This window comes from Colossoma macropomum, unplaced genomic scaffold (assembly GCF_904425465.1).
Source record: "Colossoma macropomum unplaced genomic scaffold, Colossoma_macropomum, whole genome shotgun sequence".
NCBI classification, from domain to species: Eukaryota; Metazoa; Chordata; class Actinopteri; order Characiformes; family Serrasalmidae; genus Colossoma; species Colossoma macropomum.
Genome location: NW_023494802.1, coordinates 38,709,278 through 38,725,217, shown reverse-complemented (window position 1 = coordinate 38,725,217; position 15,940 = coordinate 38,709,278). Strand labels below are relative to the sequence as shown.

General features: G+C 37.9%; 1 protein-coding gene across 1 annotated transcript; it reads left to right on the top strand.

Annotated features, from left to right (window-relative positions):
- The first annotated feature begins 6,090 nt into the window (after positions 1-6,090).
- Positions 6,091-15,499, top strand: LOC118822199 (NLR family CARD domain-containing protein 3-like). Its single transcript, XM_036591136.1, has 7 exons — positions 6,091-6,171; positions 8,940-9,021; positions 10,319-10,435; positions 11,143-12,963; positions 13,802-13,975; positions 14,058-14,234; positions 14,388-15,499. The coding sequence occupies exons 2-7, from the start codon at positions 8,969-8,971 to the stop codon at positions 14,407-14,409; spliced, it is 2,364 nt and encodes a 787-aa protein (XP_036447029.1). The 5' UTR covers positions 6,091-6,171; positions 8,940-8,968; the 3' UTR covers positions 14,410-15,499.
- Positions 15,500-15,940: the final 441 nt, after the last annotated feature.

Sequence of the window (15,940 nt, the reverse complement as noted above, 5' to 3'; positions counted from 1 at the left end):
AGTTTTGTACAAAGATATTGAAGGCTGGAGTGATTTCTGACTACAGAATGGATGGAAAACTCTTGAATACCAGGGGGTTCAATGTCCCCACAAAACACAAGACAAATAATATCCTTAAGCTATAGTTTGCACATCATTGTCCCTGAAGCTCTTCAAGCCACCCTGACAGCTGCTGCAAGATCAAATAGCAGAATGGGATTATCCATCAACATCAAGCAGATAGAGGTTCTGTGTCAGAACTGCCCTTCTTTATCTCTGGTCTTTCATTAGCCACAGTACCAAACCTGAAGTATTTACACAGCTTCCTGTCAGAAGAATGCAATATTAACCATTATGTACATCAAGTGGAGGTAGTGGGGTGTCAGGTGCCATGCATATCCACTCACCACACGTGGATGAGAAACAGTGAAATTTCAGTAACACTTTACATTAAGGGTACATGATCTGTCAGTATTCAAGGCATTTACTTATGATTAACTAATCAGAAAATAATGAGTTATTAATCAGGAACAAATGAATAAGTCATGTATTAACAACCACAAGACTAAATTACTAACGCATGTACTAATGAATGAAGATGAAGGTAATAAAGGCTTTATTCAGTGCCTGAATTTATTAGGAATTCAAGTGTTAATTAAGCATACAAAAAGAATGTTAGTACACATTGGCAAACTGCCAGAAGCTCTGTTAGTTTCATTCTATTCATGCAATTCATGATTACCTATGTCATACTGCAATGTCATACTTTTACAACAGAAACATAAACTGTTGTATGTTTAGTAAACTGTAAACTAGTTTATTTACTGAAAACAGGCATTTGATTTAATTAAAACTGTGAATTATCTTAATATGTGCCACAGTTATTCTGAGAAATACCACCTTCAGAAAATGAAAATGTGTTTCCCATTTACTCGTGGTATTGTTGTCTGAGTGTCGTGAGTGCTAGTATGTATGTTCGTGCCTCACCTCTTTTTAGACTAAGCTGTAAAACACGCAGCTGTTATCTGTGGTGAAACAGAACGGATTTGCAGGAACCATTATTTCTAAATTCGTTATAAAGTAGCTTAAATATTTGGTTTAGTGCTTAGTTATTTGCAATAAACCTTTTTGGTTTTAACAGTAAGGTGTTTGTGTTTCTCACGAGCATCGTGTGATTGTAGTAGTAATACGTGGCGTCAGGCTCGTCTGTTCTGTCTGGTTAAAATGACGTTAATTTTACGCGGCTTGGTTCATTTGTTATTCCTACTTTGAAAGGGACTCTTATTGTGAAGGGCTGTGTGTGCAGTGGCAGTGCCTCACAGGGCCCAGTAGTAAACAGACTGAGCTGAGACAGCGAGAGGGCGCTGACTGCACTTAGCCGAGCGCTAACCTAGCGCCGTATTCTCCCCTTTCTTTAGTACCCCATTCTGAGTTTGTCAGTAACGCTGAGTCTCAGACTCGATCTTCAGCTTGTGTGAGTAATCTGGAAACACCGCTGCAGTATGAATATCTCTGTAACTTTAATTAGCCAGCAGTTCTGTCCATTTTACAGATGTTTGTGGAACTACAGAACCAGTATGTATTGGTTCCTCTTCATTCTCCGTGTTACAGTGACAGATTCACCTGCTCTGGTTCTGTGTATTGTGTAGAAGTCATAAGATGATAATAAAATATGCTTTTTTATTCCTGTGAAATTCGTCAATGTCATGTTTTTATATGAGCCATATTGTAGCTACTTATCCTTCATCACCGTTCTTGAAAGGGCAAAAGAATGACTGTCAGTTTGGTAAGTAAAATGATTAATCCTGCTATTTTATTAGCTTTCAATCAGTAATAAAGTGTGACCGGTTCATCACTTTACTTTAGGAGCACAAACATTATGAACTCATCATGAAGAATCAGTATTTAATGAGTAATAAAGTGTGACTGTTCATCACTTTACTTAAGGGGGCTCAAACATTATGACTTCATCATGAGTTATCAATAATCACTGCTTTCTTTATAGTGAATTGAGAATTGACACTGTATAGTTTTGTATTTTTCTCACTCTGACACACCTCAACCAGCACAACAGGAGCTTGTAAATCAGCAGTTGAGTTCAATCAGGTGTACTAGATCTGGGAAAGCACAAAAATGTGCATACAATTAAGCATTCTTATGACCCCAGGAGAAAGACACTCCAATAATGAACTCATTTCTGAGTTCAGTGGTAACTGTAGGCTAAACCATTCCCTCATGAGGCTCTCCCTCAAGTAGCACTATTGTTTACCCTGGATTATGGTGATATAATGTATAGAAATGCATCTGCAACTACTATAAGCTCTCTGAACTCTGTACTCTTCTTTAAGATCTATTACTGTGTACTGTATGAAAAGGTTGGCTGGTCATCTCTGTCTGTGCGTTGGGAGACACATTGGCTTCTCTTTATCTATAAAACTCTTACTGGCCATTTGCCTTCATACATCACAGAAATGCTCAGTGTAAATAATGCCGTTTAACAGACTCGTTATAGTGATTGGATTGCCCTCCAGGTGCTGAGAGCTTTTAACCCTAAACTGGGAAAATCTGCTTTTAGCTACAATTCAATTCATTACAGGAATCTCTAAAGCTTCGCTCGCTGGTGTCACATGAACTGTTTAAACTTTTAGTTTCTACACACAGCCTGTTTCACCTGATTTTAGTTAGTTTTAATTTGATTTTGGTATATATTTTAGCTATTATTTAAATTGAATTATGTTTTCTTATTCATTCATTTATTTTTGATTGTTTTACATCTTTTTATTCCTTTATTTATTTCATTATGATATTTTTTAAGTTACTATATTGTTGTAATTTATGGTTTATTGTTTTTTTTTTTTTACTTTTTTACTATCAAATGTGCTACAATGATTATTATTACATTTTAGGACTTGATTTGTTTTTTACTATTCCAACTTCCCAATCCCTAATTTCTGTATTGGCTTGGCTACATTGTAAATGAAGGTCTCCCTCAATGTACTCTGAGTTTAAATAAAGGTTGACTGATTGATTGATTGATTGACTGATTGATTGATTTAAGTAAAAAGCTAAACCTCTTCTGTGTCTTACAGCATCTGAACACCATTCAGCTGATCTGCTTTCACACACAGAGGGTTATGAGGAGAGGATGAAGTCTTACTACAAACACATATACTCACTTTATGGTTCTACATGGTACCTGTATGGATGTTTCAGTTCTTATTTGTCAAATCTGTGAACGTGTCTGTACCACAGAGCTGTGTAGTCTCCCTATGACATCACTTCCTGTTCACCAGTCACTGCAACCATCAAATGTCTCTTGCTGGAGGAAGACTTCACATTTCCAAAGTATGAACGCTGAGACAGGAGCCTCAGGGATCATGGCAACAGCATGAGCTCAGCATCTCTAAACCAGAGATACGATTGAATGTTGCTTTTTTCAGCACAGAGATCATCATGAAGAACAGCTGAATGATCTGAAACTCTGCTGCCCCTCTGTTCTTCAGTAGTCATTAATTTTCTGGGGTTTTCTGTAGTTAAGAGTTTACTTTCATAATGATTTATTCTTGTTAAACACACAATACACACCATGGCTGGACTTCATCAGCTGTGCATAATTTAAGTGTAATTATGCTGTAAAGCAGCTGTAACACCTGCAATGAACTATAGCAGTTATTTCAAATAATACTTTTAATGTAACCAAACAATTCAGTGCACAACCCATTTCCAAAAAAGTTGGGATACCGTACAAAGAATGCATGATGTGCAAATCATTGAAAACATATAGATCATTAAAAATAGTACAAAGACAATGTATCAAGTGTTTAAACTCAGAAATGTTATTGTTTTTGAAAAACAATATGATGCCCATTTGAATTTGATGCCCGCAACATGTTTCAAAACAGTTGGGACTTTTTTTAAATGGGGCAACAAAAGACTGGGAAAGTTGTGCAATACTAAACAACACCTAGTGTTAATTTGGAAAAGGTAACATGATTGGATATAAAGGAGCCTCTCCGAGAGGCTGAGTCTTTCAGAAGTAAAGATGAGGAGGGGTTCACCACAAATTGTTTGGAATGTGTAGCTAGCATCAAATTCAAATTGGTCATATATTGTTTAAAAACAATAAAATTGTTGTCTTTGTACTATTTTCAAATAAATATAGGGTTTAAATGATTTGCAAAACATTGCATTGTATGTTTATTTACATTTTGCACAGCGTTCCAACTGTTTTGGAAATTAAATCTTGCACAGTGGGAACAACAAAGAATCTTGTAAATGTAGTTCAAATTTTTCTATTAATTTATGTCTGTCTCTAACATTCATTGGTAAATATTTATTAAGGAGTTATGTTCTACTATCTCTTCATTAATATATTTAACTCTTTTTGTATTTAAGCTTCTCTGTGTGATTTAGATTGTTTTTGGAGATGTGTTGATATTTTGAGATGATTTATCTGTTTTTAAATAAATTAATTTTCTTTGGTATTTTACTTTTTTATGCTCTTGTAATACAGGGAATTAGAAACACCCTTTTTATTTTTCTATTGATTAGTCCGATTTAGGGCTGAAATGTTAGAGATATTTGTGATATGAATGTTTTTGATCCTTGTTTCCTGTTTGACAAGTAGCTTGTGTTCTGTTTGGGTCCATCATCATTCAGTGGTCAGTTATGCTGTAGGAAAACCCCCTTTACAGCCAGGGGCAGTGCTGCATTAGAGCAGCAGCAGCGCCTCCCCCAGGTTGCGCCCTGGTATCACAGTGTATTGTGAATGAGAATAAACTATAGATAATTTTAACTAGTCACATAAGTTTATTTTGGAAGGGGGGGCAAAATAACATTCAAACTGGCCTAGCAACATTCATGCTTACAGCAGAAAGCAGAAGAGAGGGAAAAGTAATTTACTGTTTGTGTATTTTATTACACAAAGATTAGCTAAGAAGTTATTAACATGTTATAATGCTGGAAAATCTAGTTATAGTAGACTACTATATAACTGTTACATATAATTATACTTCATTTAATCTGGTTAGCTACTTAGAGAAAGAAAGTGTATATGCATTCAAAAATGTTTCAGCAACTGATTAAAAATCAACAATGGTCTATTTTAAAAAAAGCTGACCATTCACCAGTAGCCAGCAGTTGCTCTGCACATTGTGGCAACAATGATACTTTCAAAGCGAGATATAACCATTGGACTGAAATTGTTTGTGGGAATCTCGTCTTCAAATGTTATTCAAGAATTTTGTTTGAAGTTAGAAAGTAAATGAGGTATTTTCACATTTTCTTGTGGCTGTACCACTCTGTTTTCTGCAGGGCTTTTTTTGTTGTAGCACTGTGTTAGTAGTCATCCACCTTTACATGTAACATTAAAGCAACACACAGCGATTGGTCATTCTGAATGTCAATGGAAAGGCTCCTTCTTGTCAAAGTAGGTGACCATGTTAAGTGAGGAAACCCACAAGTTTTATTGTGATAGGAAAGTTAACATACTGGAACTGCCTTGGATTGGATTCAGCAGTAACCTAGAGGATCAGATGAGATGTATTTCTAATAAAGTTAACACACAGTAATTATGAGAATCTGGAGTAGCATTACTGTAAAAGATGTTTACATAATGAGTACTCACTCCAACACTGGTGACCATCTCTAGTTTGGAGTAGACTCCAACACACTTAAACACACTGATGAGATGATCAGTTACCAGGCTGTAAAACACTCTTACCTGTGACCTCCTGTGGGTGGGGCTAGTCTCCTACCTGAGTAAGGATCTGAGTAAGGACCAGATGCTGGTTTAAGAGGAAAAGCTGCACTGTTCTCAGGTCAGTAGTTAGTTAGTAGGTTATTTCCACCAGTTGTGGATATTGTGAGTGTACTTGTTTCAGTCTGGCTGCATTCATTAACACAGTCTTATCCAGGACTGGGAGAGAGGCAGCAGGATAGAGTACAGTAAACATATCTGTGCTTCATTCACTCAAACAGGCCCAGAGCTGTATTAGTGTCAGCTGGAAGGGTCTATTCAGCACTGCTGTAAGTAAAAATATGTGGCTGAACCTGATTGTAGAGTCTCCACCTCCAGCAGAGTCACGTGATAAACTGAACAGGACAAACTGGTTCAGAACAAAGCGAGAGAGACTCTGAGCAGGTCATCATTTTATGGAGAGAGAGGAATAAATCTAATTCAGAGGAAACACAGTGAGTATCTGACTCTGTACTGGAGTTTCTGAATCAGCACTATAGATGCAGTTAATACAGGAAGACTTTAGCAGTTACCACATCAGACTTGTAACAGCTTTTAACCAAAATGAAGAACCTGATTGGGCAGTTTGTCTGTGTTGACACCTGAAAAATGTAAAGGTGAAAAAGTGAAACTGAGTAATGGAGAAGTGAAATATGTCAGTGGAGGCAGACGGCAGAATAAAAGAGCTCCTCAGTGTTTCTACTGAAATTACACTTTCTCTTTTACTACACAGTGACATTTAGATATCATTGGCATTATTCTGTAACACTATTTTACTTTGATAGTTCATGTTTTAGACATGTGCACCATTTAGATACAATAAAAAGATCTACTGCTAAATTTTACACTGCACTTCTGCTGGTATTCTATGTACAACCCCATTTCCAAAAAAGCTGGGAATGCTGTGCAAACTGTAAATAAAAACAAAGTGCAATGATGTGCAAATCATTTGTACACATCATTGCATCATTGCAATTTAAAATAGGCACATATTTTATAAATAACAATAAGATTTCGCAGTTTCAACCTTTGACTTGTTGGCTTTGTACTAATTCAATTACATATAGGATTTAAAGGATTTCTACATAATTGCATTCTTTTTTTTTTAAACTGAACATCAAAAAACACATTGAATCTGACATTTTCAGTTCTGATTTGGGACACTTTAATATGTGGTACTGAAATCCGATATGTATCCAATATGTGACAGTGTGACTCAGTTTAAACAGCCTTTGGAACTTTTACATCAAGCCACCTCAACATTCATCTATTTTTTCATGCTGCTGAGACTTCAAAAGCATTTGAGGTAATGCTTCTGTATGAACAAACTTAGAAGAGACTTATCCAAACCTCTCTGTTCAAAGAAATTTTGAAAGAAATGACAGGACGTGGCTGTAGGAGAACGACGAGGCTGCAGCATCAAAGAACAGCTAAGTCTGAAAACAAAGTTTAAAGAATCCAAGAAGATGAACTAAAGAATTTACTTTATGTTAGTAATCCAGAACGTTAAGGGACGAACCACCTGGCAGACAATGAGGGACGATCTCAAGCAAAGACCAACTGTGGGTCTCAGAAAGATAAACTTCAAAAGGAGGTAAAAGGTTTAGAGCAGTGATTTGAATGAGAAAAGAAATAAAAGGGGAACAAACAAAAGAAAAAGGAGAGTGACTAATTATGGGACCTGGGGATCAAACCCTCAACCACTGTCATCCTTGACTAACGTGTTACGCACCGAGCCACTGAAGGGGTGATGGCCATGTTAAACTCAAAGGCTTAAAAGGATAAACGAAACTGAGAACTGCCCAAAACCGAACTTTAAAAACTCCCTTTTTAATCTCTCTCACTTCTCCTTGAGTGTCGGGGCGAGAGAACGCTCAAGAGATTTTTTTTAAATAGGATTAACTTAAGAAAAACAAAAGACTTGAAACTCGAGGGGGATACAGAAAATTACCAGTCAGAGTGACCTGCGAGTAGCAGAGTGAACTCAAGACTGAGCAGCTAGCAGCATGTGAGCACTCCTTAAATAGGGTGCCCACAGCTGCAACTGCTCAGCCCTAATTAATCGGCCTGGCTTAGAGACTTATCCAAACCCCTCCATGTTCAAAGAGATTTTGAAAGAAATGACAGGACGTGGCTGTAAGAGAACGAGGCTGCAGCATCAAAGAACAGTGAAGTCTGAAAACAAAGTTTAAAGAATCCAAGCAGATGAACCAAAGAAATGACTTAGCCCTGTTTACAGTGAGCTCAAACTCACAACCTTCATGTTAGTAATCCAGAGCTTTAAGGGACGAACAACCTGGCAGACAAATGAGGGATGAACTCAAGCACAGAGCAACTGTGGGTCTCAGAAAGATAAACTTCAAAAGGAGGTAAAAGGTTTAGAGCAGGGGGTGGGGATGGTTTGAATGAGAAAAGAATTGAAACGGGGAACAAACAAAAGAAAAAGGAGAGTGACTAGTTATGGGACCTGGGGATCAAACACTCAACCGCTGTCATTCTTGACTAACGTTAAGCACTGAGCCACCAAAGGGGTGATGGCCATGTTGAACTCAAGGGCTTAAAAGGATAAACAAAACTGAGAACTGCCCAAAACCGAACTTTAAAAACTCCCTTTTTAATCTCTCTCTCACTTCTCCTTGAGTGTCGGGGCGAGAGAACGCTCAAGAGATTTTTTTTTAAAATAGGATTAACTTAAGAAAAACAAAAGACTTGAAACTCGAGGGGGATACAGAAAATTACCAGTCAGAGTGACCTGCGAGTAGCAGAGTGAACTCAAGACTGAGCAGCTAGCAGCATGTGAGCACTCTTATAGGGTGCCCACAGCTGCAACTGCTCAGCCCTAATTAATCGGCCCTGGCTCTCCAGCTCCTCCTAGCTCAGAGGAGGCCTAATAAGTTGCCTAGACATTACACATTCTGGGTGATGAGCACAGTGGTCAGTCAATGAAGGTTCATGATCATCCTGTGATGCTGGTGAAGATGAAACTGAAACTTCCAGGAGCTGATTTGCATTCATTGGCAGTCATGATTGTTCACCTCTGTATGCGTTGTTCGATTGTGCATGTGGGTCAGTTTAGGAGCTGATCTGTTCAAACTAATGACATATATAGGTCACATTTAAAAGATAATGTGGTGAAAAAATCAGATTTGAGACACTTTTACCTGCTGTGTAAATGTAGCCATAGTGTGTCCTGCTCTATTTCTCATCATATGTCTGTTTGCAGGTTTCCAGCTGAAACCTGTAGGAGGAGACATGAGCTCCAAAATGAGTTCCTCTGGAGAACAGCACACAGAGAAAGACCAGAGGTGAGAGAATAGTGTGAAACTGTGAACCTCGTTTGACAAGCTCAGAAACAATTTCTTAAAAGAACATCTTAAGACAACCATGAGAAATTTTGGGCTCAATGCTAGTGGGAGTGAGGACTTTTCAGGGTGGGAATAAACAGTGTGAAATTCTTAGACCAATTCAAGGCCTTGTGAAAAATAAAGAAAAATCCAACACCCTGTGAAGTCATAGCTCAAAGAAGGTAGGTGCTGGTGTGATGAACAAGCTTGTCATTAGACCACGGATGTAACATAATTTAGCATGACTGAAAAGTTTCCCCGTAAACTCCAACTCCAATGCAGAGAACTCATTACATGCAGTAAAAATAAACATACAAGGGAAAAGCAGCTACATTTAACAAGAACATACATTAGCTTTAAAGGACATCAATAAGATAAAGTTGGGATATCAGTGGCTGTATGTGGACTGCTGTTCACAGTTCACACTCATTCATTTTGTAGAATAAATATTAGTTAATGACAGCCTTTCTCTAGCTAGCTTGTATTATTTCATCCCAGAAAAAAAGTCCTAAATTGTCACTATTATTATCATCTTCAGCACCTTTATTTAGGAAACATAATTGTGCTGTATTTGATCAAGATTTATTGATCATATTGAATATTATTTGAACTATATATTGAACTTCAATTCATATATATTTGATCTCGTAAACTTTATTTTAATTTTCTATGCTAATGCAGTGAATCTTAAAATAAGTTCACTTTTACACAATTGGACGTCAAAATTGTTACTGTATCCTAGAGATTACAATTATATTGTTTATACCCTGGTGAATAAAAATGTACAGTACTCTTTTTATGACACTGTATTATTGATGACTCCAGACATGTAGGGCTCAGGCTAGAGGGCTTTGTGGGTAGGTTTGAGAGGGGGCGTACCTTTGTTAGTGAAAAACTTTGTAGCAATCCAGCACCAAATGTTGTAAAAGTGGTCTCCAGATGTATATTCTCATTAGCAGATCACACCGGGCCTTACTGTAAATCAAGATGTGTGCTGATGAAGTGTTATCAATTAATAACTGGGCTCTGGATCAAGGGCTTCAATCCCAGCTGATGATTAGTTTGGTGATTTACCTTCTCAGACACACTTGATTACTTTCACAAGATTAGGTATCCTAGGTGAGTTTGTGCAGGAAATCTTCAACTATGCTGGATACTGATCCTCCAGGACCAGAACCGAACCCCTGGATTGGATAATTTACTTATTTCTGTGATTATAAAACACATTTGTCAAATACAGTGTTTGGATGTGTTTCAGTGTGATTCAGAGAGAGAGATCAGACTCACCTGAACCCAGCTGTGTGTCCATGAAGAGTGACCGATCAATGGAACATCCAATGAAGTTCAGAGAGGGCGAGTGTTCTCCAGTTGTGAGGTAAGAAAGATGAAATTAATGTACCTCCAGTCTGGAAAGACAGAAACTTCAAAACCCACCAGTTACATGTCATTGAATTAAAGGGCTGTAACAATACACTCAGTGCATGAATTGAACCAGTTCATGATATTTAATATTATCATAATACTTTGTACAAAATTTGAAGGAAGTAAAATGTCAAATGGAATGATGTTAAACAGTTAGGTAATGACACTAGAGATGGGAGGGAGGAGATGGCAATGAGGTGCCAATGTTAGTGAAGTATCCATTCTCCACAAAGTACATTGTTACAGTTTAGCACTGTGATATCACAATGTCATGCTGTTTTGTTACACCTCCACCAAACTATTTATATATAAATTTCAAATCTTAAGTCTTTTTTTTCAGACTCTTTCAAATCAAAGCTGAAATCTCTATTTACTCAGTATGGTCAATCTGTCTCTCATTAAATTCGTTTTATGATGTAGCCCTGTTATTGTGATTGTACAGTTTTTTCTGTATTTCTTAATTTAATTATCTCTTTATGTGCTATATGCACTGCACTATATAACTTTTGTGTTCTCCGCCTTTTCATTTTCTGGATATTTTTATTCTTATTATTATTATGATTCTTATTATTCTTATTATTATTATTATTATTATTATTATTATTATTACAATACACATTTGCTTTCTAACAGCCTTTATTTTCCACCGGTATGTTTTAGTGTGATTAACAGAATGAGATCAGACTCACCTGAGCCCAGCTGTGTGTCTATGGAGCTGGTTATTTTGTATCAGAAAAAACTCAGATCCAAATTGATGAAGAAATTTGACAGAATTAATGAAGGAATCTCCCAGCATGGAACATCAACCCTTCTGAATGAGATCTACACAGAGCTCTACATCACAGAGGGAGGAAGTGGAGAGGTCAGTAATGAACATGAGGTTAGACAGATTGAGGCTGCATCCAGGAGACCAGCAACAGAGGAGAAACCCATCAAATGCAATGACCTCTTTAAAGACAGACCCATCAGAACTGTACTGACGAAAGGAGATGCTGGAATTGGAAAAACAGTCTCTGTGCAGAAGTTCATTCTGGACTGGGCTGAAGGAAAAGCTAATCAGGACATCCACTTCATATTTCCACTTTCTTTTAGGGAGCTGAATTTGATGAAAGACAAAGAGTTCAGTCTGATGAAGCTTCTTTATCATTTTTTCCCAGAAATAGAAGAATTAAGATCCATAGACTGTGATTCTTACAGAGTCATGTTCGTCTTTGATGGTCTGGATGAGTGTCGACTTTCTCTAAATTTCCAGAACAATGAGAGCTTAGGAAACATAACAAATTCAGCCTCAGTGGATGTGCTGCTGACAAACCTCATCAAGGGGAATCTGCTTCCCTCTGCTCTCCTCTGGATAACCTCTCGACCAGTGGCAGCCAATCAAATCCTACCTGAGTGTGTTGACCTGGTAACAGAGGTACGAGGGTTCAGTGACCCTCAGAAAGAGGAGTACTTCAGGAAGAGAATCAGTGACCAGAGCCTGGCCAATAAAATCATCTCACACATGAAGTCCTCAAGAAGCCTCTACATCATGTGCCACATCCCAGTCTTCTGTTGGATTGCAGCCACTGTTCTAGAGAGAGTGTTGGGTGAAGCAGAGAATGGAGAGATCCCAAAGACTCTGACTCAAATGTTCTTACACTTCCTGCTCTTTCAGATCAAACACAGTGACCAAAAGTACCACGGAAAATGTGACACTGATCCTCAGCAGACTAGAGAGATGATTCTGGCACTGGGAAAACTGGCTTTCCAACAGCTGGAAAAAGGTAATCTGATCTTCTATGAGGAAGACCTGAGAGAGTGTGGCATTGATGTCAGAGAAGTGTCCATGTACTCAGGAGTTTGTACCCAGATCTTCAGAGAGGAGTTTGGGCTGCACCTGGGGAAGGTGTTCAGCTTTGTGCACCTGAGTGTTCAGGAGTTTCTGGCTGCTTTATATGCATTTCTCTCCTTTAACAGTAGAGATGAAACCAAACAGCTGACCACTGATCTCTCTGACATTTTCAAAGAGTCCAAAATATCAGACCTCCACAAGTCTGCAGTGGACAAGGCCTTACAGAGTAAGAATGGACATCTGGACCTTTTCCTCCGTTTCCTTCTGGGTCTCTCACTGGAGTCCAATCAGACTCTCTTACGAGGCCTACTGACACAGACAGGAAGCAGCCCCCACAGCAAAAAGGAAACAGTCCAGTACATCAAGGAGAAGATCAGGGAGAATCCCTCTCCAGAGAAATCCATCAATCTGTTCCATTGTCTGAATGAACTCAATGATCATTCTCTAGAACAGGAAGTCCAGAAATACCTTAGCAATGAGGATCTCTGGTATCACCCACATCTCAGTGGAGTCAGTCTCTCTCCTGCCCAGTGCTCAGAAGAGGATCTGGATGAAGAGGATCTGGATGAGTTTAAGCTGAACAGATATCATCCTTCAGAGGAATGTCTTCTGAGGCTGCTGCCAGTGATTAAAGCATCCAGAAGAGCTGAGTGAGTAGTTAGTGTGTGTGTGTGTGTGTGTGTGTGTGTGTGTGTGTGTGTGTTTATGCATGTAATTGCAACTTATTGTATTAATGTTATTTGAGTCTATTAAAATATTAGTGTTTTTAAACACAAAACATTTATATGGACAATTACTGTGTTGTTGGTTGTAAAAACATATCATTCCAATAATAACAACTAATATATATTGTGACGTCTGCCTGTAGCAAGACACATGGGAGGCCATTATTCTGCTGTGAGTAGTGTTCTTTGATTAAACGCCAGGACAGAAAGGCACATACAAAGCACTAAATTTGGGTGAGGCCACCACCAGTCACACCAGGGTGACCACCAACCCACATTAACTAAAGCCACTCTCTTATACAGAACAACAGAAGCCCCATGATTCTCTAATATTAGTGGTTTTTCTCTGAGCAAACAAACACTGATCCGATAAATACCTTTTTAAATCATATTTTCTCAGATTCCTAAAATGATTTGCACAGTATTCTGCATTAGCAGTAACAGCATGTTTGAAACCGAGAGAAAACAGACTACTGTACATATTGGAGCAATATAAAAACACTTCATGTTCATGACACTGTGGTTATTTCAAGTAAGTAATCCACTAAAAACAAAGTATATAGGTTCTGTGTGTATATAAGTTTACATACATGAAATTTTACATACATGAAAGTGAAACTTTAGTTCCCAAGAGACTTTTGAGTTTTGGCCTCCTTTCCTTTATTAACCCTTGATTTCTGCATAGCTGACCCCTTGTCTGTAGCCCACTGTATTGTGTGCTCATATTTCAACTCTGAGGTTGACAGTTAAATTTGTCTCCCAGGCTGTGTGGATGTAATCTCACAGAGAAAAGCTGTGAAGCTCTGGCCTCAGCTCTCAGCTCAAACTCCTCAAGTCTGAGAGAACTAAACCTCTGTTACAATAAACTGCAGGATTCAGGAGTGGAGCTGCTCTCTGCTGGACTGAAGAATCCACACTGTAAACTGGAGATACTGAGGTGAGATCAGCATGGTGTGTGTGTTTGTGTGTGTGTGTGTGTGTTGATCTGTAAGTGTGAGGAGTTTTTCTTCTCTCTGCAGACTGTGTAACTGCAGTATTACAGATGAAGGCTGTGCTGCTCTGGCTTCAGCTCTGAAATCAAACCCCTCCTCTCACCTGAGAGAGCTGGACCTGAACTACAATAAACCAGGAGATTCAGGAGTGAAGCTGCTCTCTGATCTTTTAAAGGATCCACACTGTAAACTGCAGACACTACAGTGAGTTACTGATTTACTGACACTACCCAGACAAAGATATGGTATTATTTTACACAAGCGTTACTTAAATAGAAATGTAATAAAGTAACAAAACATAGGTGAACAAATTAAAGTGATTCATCTGATGATTCTCTTCTATTTTTGGTCCTACAGCCTCCAACCACCATCTAGCTGATCTGCTCACACACAGAGGGCTATGAGGAGAGGATGAAGTCCTAATACAAACACACACTCAGTATATGATTCTTCATGGTAATTTTTGTGGTTTTGGGTTCTTACTGGTCAAATCTGTGAACACGGCTGCAACACAGGGCTGTGTGTTCTCCCAATGACATCACTTCCTGTACCTTCAGTGACCCTTTCATCAAACTCCTCACAATTAAAGATACCACTACATTGGTAAGGGTGTGCTCATGGAGGCAGGAGGCATCATGACAGCAATATAAGCTCAACACTCTAAAGCAGAGATAAGACTGTATGTTACTTTATCAGCACAGAGATCCTCTTGAACATCTGAAGGATCTCAAACTCTGCTGCCTTTCTGTTTTTATTAGTCATCAGTTTTCCTGGGGTTTTAAGATTAAAGAGAGTTTTCATAATGTTTTGTTCTGGTTAAACAGTACACACCATGTCTGGACTTCATCAGCACTCCATGAATGTTGGTGAGGTAATAAAGTAAATCTACAAATCAGTTTAAATGTGATTATGCTGTGAAGCAGCTGTAATACCTGCAGTGAACAGTAACAGTTATTTCATATTTTATTTTGATGTAATTAAATAATTCCATGTAATATTACATGGCACAAAATCTAACCTTATGTTCCAGGGACAACAGTCTTTTAAACCTATTTCTAATTTTTCTTTTATCTCTGTCTCTACAGAAACATCATTTATCATTATTGTGTTTTCATATTCTTTCACATGTGTATTATGCTAATAATCTTAACAAACCATAACAAGTATTTTAACTTAAAAAATAGTTAAGGACTACCATTTGTTATATGTGTGTGTGTATATACCGTAAAACATTAGAGGATGCTAGAGCGTGTCCTTAATGAATTAAATTCAACAATTTAAATTTAAACTGTTTAAAATAATAAACATGGTTAAAATAATCTCGTTAGTGAAACACTATTTTATAAGGGTGTTTTATATCAGCAAATTAATTTTTATAAAGGTTTAATTATTTGAAATTTGATATTTACTGCTTCTCCTTCATCATTCAGTTATTGGCTAAAATCCAGGTGCATTTCTGGAAATTCTTGAAATATTTTTCTCTCCATTCACACAGGAACTTCCTTTAATTTCTTAAAAGCTGAAGGATGTATTACTCACACAACGATGAAAACCTGCTGTTATCTTTCCAGTATTCTACAGTAAATATGTTTTAGGCTGTAGTACACTAGCATAACTGCTACTAAGTGCTGATTGGTTGATGAGTGGACTGAGCTCATTGGCTGAGTAAAGCTATTCTCACTCACTGATATCATCAGTATAAATAATATACTGTTAAAAAGTCATTAAAAAGAGCCATAAAAAGTTACATATGTGACAGCTTTGTTGATTTACGTTAGAGTTTATGTGAGAGTTCTCCAGCATAGAAATTCTCTGGTCTTGTAAAGGACCTGTTTATGTCCATCTGCACACTGTCCTGTTTGGTCAGACCCACATGGACACAGCCACAGTTGACTGAATGGAACCAGTGC